The sequence below is a fragment of the Mus pahari genome, chromosome 2 (genome assembly GCF_900095145.1).
Source record: "Mus pahari chromosome 2, PAHARI_EIJ_v1.1, whole genome shotgun sequence".
In the NCBI taxonomy this organism is placed as follows: domain Eukaryota; kingdom Metazoa; phylum Chordata; class Mammalia; order Rodentia; family Muridae; genus Mus; species Mus pahari.
In genome coordinates, this window is record NC_034591.1 from 49,238,559 (window position 1) to 49,243,817 (window position 5,259).

At 38.9% G+C, this 5,259-nt stretch overlaps 1 gene segment (V, D, J or C); it reads left to right on the plus strand.

Moving 5' to 3' along the window:
- Nucleotides 1–4,226: 4,226 nt before the first annotated feature.
- Nucleotides 4,227–4,752, plus strand: LOC110316757. The segment is given in 2 exon segments: nt 4,227–4,293; nt 4,388–4,752. Coding segments are annotated over 2 exon segments (423 nt in total).
- Nucleotides 4,753–5,259: the final 507 nt, after the last annotated feature.

Genomic DNA, 5,259 nt, shown 5'->3' on the forward strand with positions numbered 1-5,259 from the left:
TATTTCCTCCTGTGAGTATTTTGTTCACCCTTCTAAGAAGCACTGAAGCATCCATACTTTGGTCTTTTTTCTTCTTGAGCTTCATATGGTCTGTGAATTGTATGTTGGGTATTCTGAACTTTTGGGTGAACATCCACTTACCAGTGAGTGCATAACATGTGTCTTCTTTTGAGACTTCATTACCTCACTTGGGATGATATTTTCAAGTTCCATCCACTTGCCTGCTAATTTCATGAAGTCATTGTTTTTAATAGCTGAGAAGTACTCCATTGTGTAAATGTACCACATTTTCTGTATCCATTCCTCTGTTGAGGGACATTTGGGTTCTTTCCAGCTTCTGGCTATTATAAATATGGATGCTATAAACAAAGTGGAGCATGTGTCCTTATTATATGTTGGAGCATATTCTGTTATATGTCCAGGAGTGGTGTAGCTGGGTCCTCAGGTGGTACTATGTCTAATTTTCTGAGGAACTGCAGACTGATTTCCAGAGTGGTTTCACCAGCTTTCAATCCCACCATCAATGGAGGAGTGTTCCTCTTGACAGATTTTTAACTTGCAATTCTGTGATGGCTACGTATATTGAACAATTCCTAATGTGTTTTTTTTTAGCCATTTGTGTTTTATCTTTTGAGAACACTCTGCTCAGTTATGTATCTAGGTTTTTCTTTGAGCAATTGTTATCTTGATCTTCCATTTTAAAAAGAATATGATTAAGTACTAGTCCTCTATCAGATGTGTAATTGATAAAGCTCTCTCCCCATTCTGTAGGCTGCCACTTTATCTGAATGATGCGCCAAAAATCTGGTGTTCCTAGACGTGTGAAATTATGCCTGAAATTTCAAATCGATTCCAGTGATGAACGTGTCTGTTTTTATGCCAGTGCCATGGGGGTTTTTATTTTTATAACTCTGCAGACTAACTCGATACTTGGGGTGGTGATTTCTCTGGCTGTTCTTTTATAATTCAAGATGGTTTTAGCTTTCCTGGATTTCTTTTATGTGTGTGTTTCCATGTGAATTTGAGAATTGCTTTTTTTTTTTATTTCTGTGAAAAAATGTGTTGGGATTTTAATGGGGATTGCATTTGCCCTGTGGATTGCTTTCAGCAGGATTGCAGGTTCACAATATTAATTCTACAGATCTTTGACCTTTCCATCCTCTTTTATCTTCTTCAGTTTCTTCCTTTAATATTTTTGAAGTTTTATTAGACAAGTCTTTTACTTGCTAGGTTAGAGTTAACCAAAGATATAACCCAAGATATTTTATTTGTTGAGGTTATTGTGAAATGCTCGTCCCCATTTCTTTCTTAGTCTGTTTGTCATTTCTTTATTTTTTTGTTTTTGTGAATTTCGTATCCCACTGCTTTCCTGTATTTATCAGCGGTAGGAGTTTTCAGGTGGAACTTTTAGGGTCACTTGTGTATATAACCATATGTACAAATAAAGATATTCTGACTTCTCCCTTTTCTACTTATGTTCTCCCAATCTTTCACTTGTCTCATTGCTTTAGCCAAGACCTCAAGTACTGTGTGGGACAGATATGGATAGAATGGCTATCTTTGTCTTGTTCCTGATTTTAGTGGAAGTGATTTAATCCAGCATCAAGACTGTTTGGCAAGAGAACACATTCAAAGACCTTCTAGGTCTATAAGATGGCCAGAATATAGACATGCCCTGGATTACAGTATGATCTGGCTGGAATACAGACATGCCCTTAGTATGCACCTTTAATCCCCAGCAATGAAGGTAAAGTTGTTTTGTAGAAAGAAGGAGCCATGTTTGAAAGTGACATCTAATTAAGGGTGATTAGATTAAGGTGACATCTAGTTAACAAAGTGATGAATCAGAGAAAGATTTGACAGAATGAGTCAGAGCTAGGCTTTTAAAGTGTCCATTGAGATATCAGTTGTTAACATTATAGTTTTGAAAACGCAGCTTGTGGTTTTTCCATCACTTCCTTTAGTACCCTTTCCTTGTTTGTTTTTTCTTGATATTTAATATTTTATCAGCAATATGCTATGGAGCATTTTTTGGTGCTTTATAGTTTGTATTCTCTGTGCTTTTTAGAAAATCTGTTTGGGTGTGTTTTGCCTTAATATAGATGGTCTGTAATGCATTCATACTAAATGTACTAGTAAATTTTACTATGAAGTTAGCCATAGCTAACCTTAGCCCAACAGCTAAAAGGTGGCACATAAAAGTTTTCAATCTTAATAGAAATTTATATTTATGTCAAGAAATATTATTGCAGTTATACACTAACAACACAGCAAGAATTAAAAAAAAAACTATGCTCTTCTGTTCAAGAAATTCAAGAAATTATTGACTGTCTACTGTGCAACATATTTTATGATGGAAACTTATTTTATTTTATAGCCCTCCACAGTTCTAGCATAAAAAGTCACATTTTATGTACCAAAGTTTATCTGCTATGCGCCAATCCATGCTCTTATTAATAAACCAATCATAATTGTCCTTAGAAGTCCACTGGAAAAAATGACAGATTTTGAGTTCTGTTTCTCCAGCCTCGCCCTTCACATAGTTTTGAATAAGCACCTACTGCTGCCATGTGGAGAGTTTTATACAGCCCCAGGTTTGCTACCATAAACATGTTCTTGCTGTCTCAAAATCTCATCCTCTGACTCCTTCTTCCACATCTCACCTTAAGTTGCTATACGTGCCCAAAGTTAGAATGGTGGAGTTCGGCCAATAAACTATCCTGTATTGTAACTTGCCCTTTCCTTGCAAATGGAACACCAAGGTGGGGCTTAGGAGCCTTAAAAGGCAGCGACTTTGCAATCCTTGTAAGTTATAAGAAAGGTGCGATGCATGTTCAGATAGAAAGTTTACCACCTCAAACATGTTATAGTGTGGGCTTGAGAGAAGTTGAAGGAAAAACATATGGGTTTGTGAAAAACTACGTTATGTACATGCATAAAATTGGTAGTAAATTTTTAAGTAATAGTAAGTGCATTCATATTTGTTGAATTTGTCCAGTTATAGAACTCTTCATTCTGTGAAAATAAAACTCCGTACTTTTCAAAAAAAAAAAAAAACCCAGTTTCATCCAGTCCTTACGTTGTTGTCATGTATAGGAATAAATTTTATAACTGATGTTTTCCCAGTTTCATAGCATAGTTCTGTAAAGAAGTTCTGCTGATGTGACTTGTGAAGTGGAAGAGAAGGAGAAGGTACACATGAACTCAAAGAATAATGGGGAAAGTAACGGAATTTGTTACTGCATCTGTATCTGAGGAATTATCGCAGCTTGATTCTGCGTGGATGGCCTTGTTTATCCATGGAAAGTGGGTGCAGCCAGGCCCAAGTGCTGATTAATGTGGAAAGCATCCCTTTTGCTGGACCACCATAAGGCACAGCATCAGCACCTGCCTAGCAGTTGGTAATCCCGTGTTGAAGAAAAAGAAGTTATGAGTAAGTAAGACCTCAATATCTGAGCATTGGGATTTAATTATTTATGTTACGGAGCTTGTTCTGTCTAGAATTCATACTTTCCACTTTTCAGTGACTCTGAAGTGTTAATTAGTACTTGTATGTGGATTATAGAATGCGAAAAACTTTTGTTGAAAGATGGCAATCTTAAAATATAGTTATAATAGAACAGAGCAAATATGGCTGTTCAAGTAGTGACTTTGCACTCAAAACCAGGTATTCATTATTTTTATTTCCTTTAACAAATATAAATTGTTGTTTTGTATATGTCAATAACTCCTTTACATGTTCTGAAAAGTAGAATCAATCAGCCTGAGTTGACTTCTTATTGCTTTCTGTGATTTAAACCTGAAGCACTTTCATGGTATTTCCGTGGATTGCAGGCTGGCTCACAATAGATGCAAGGACATATAAAGGTCTGCGTTATTTCTATGTATGTGCTTAGAGCTGTAATCTGAAGTAAAACAACCTTGAGATGCTTTCTTTTTAAAGTGGAGACAGTGTCTCTCTGTATTGGAACTCTATTTGTAAAGCAGGCCAGTTCCAAAATCACAGAGCTATACCTTGATAGCTGTCTTTAGATGTAAAGGGCTGGAAGACTGACATACCCTTTATTGACAAGACCCGGGAGAGCCCAAGGTAACGTCCATCTTCAGTTCAGCTCCTGTCCACCAGGGGGCGCAGATTCCTAACACCGCCTTGTTTCCTGAGTGATTTATGTCTAAGATGACTCACAGTTTCTCTGAGTTAACACTTCATGCTAAGCATCAAGACCACTTTCTAGATGACACTAAAGATGGACTCTTCTCCAGGCTTCGTGGCTGTGATACTTCTCATACTCGGTAAGTAAACAGAGAAGTCTTTAGCGGTAAGTTATCTTCAAGGCGACACAGAGCTCATCTCCCTCTCCCTTTCTCTCTTCCCTTTGCACTGTAGGAAGGACCCATGGAGATTCCGTGACTCAAACAGAAGGCCAAGTGACCGTCTCAGAAAGCAAGACCCTGACAATAAATTGCACGTACTCAGCCTCAAGCATAGCTTACCCTACTCTTTTCTGGTATGTTCGTTATCCTGGAGAAGGTCTACAACTCCTCCTGAAAGTCATCACGGCTGGCCAGAAGGGAAGCAGCAGAGGTTTTGAAGCCACATACAATAAAGAAACCACCTCCTTCCACTTGCGGAAAGCCTCAGTGCAGGAGTCAGACTCGGCTGTGTACTACTGTGCTCTGGGTGACACAGTGGCAGAAACTGCAGGGGGAGCTGAACACAAACCGAGAGGTGACAGGTGGTCTGGCTGCTGAGCAGCTGCCTCTGAAGTCACCCTGACTTCCGCACAGCCTTCCGTGATTGGTGAAAATCATACAAGCGTCCTCATGCCAGGCCACATTAACTTCACACATCATTAGATCATTGTGGTAACACATTTAAGTTATTTGCCTGCAGTGCTGGGCATCAAACCCAGAGTCCCACGCAAACAAGGCAAATGGTCTGCCACTGAGCCACATTTGAAACCTCATCTCTATGTTCAGAGAATCAAATGTGCTGGAGAAAGCGGCGTCTATGTGGAGTGACCTAACAGAGTCTGGAAGGAAAGAAGTCAGAGAGCAACAATCGTAACCTAACAAAGCCCCGTGGAAATCTTTTTTTATATTACTATTATTATTCTCTCATATATTATAGCCCAAATGCAGTTTTCCCTCCCTCCCCTCTCCTCAGTCTCTCACCCTAACTTCCTACTACCCCAGATCCACACTCCCACCTCCCCTCAGAAAAGAGCTGGGCTCCTGTGACATTAACCAAACACAGTT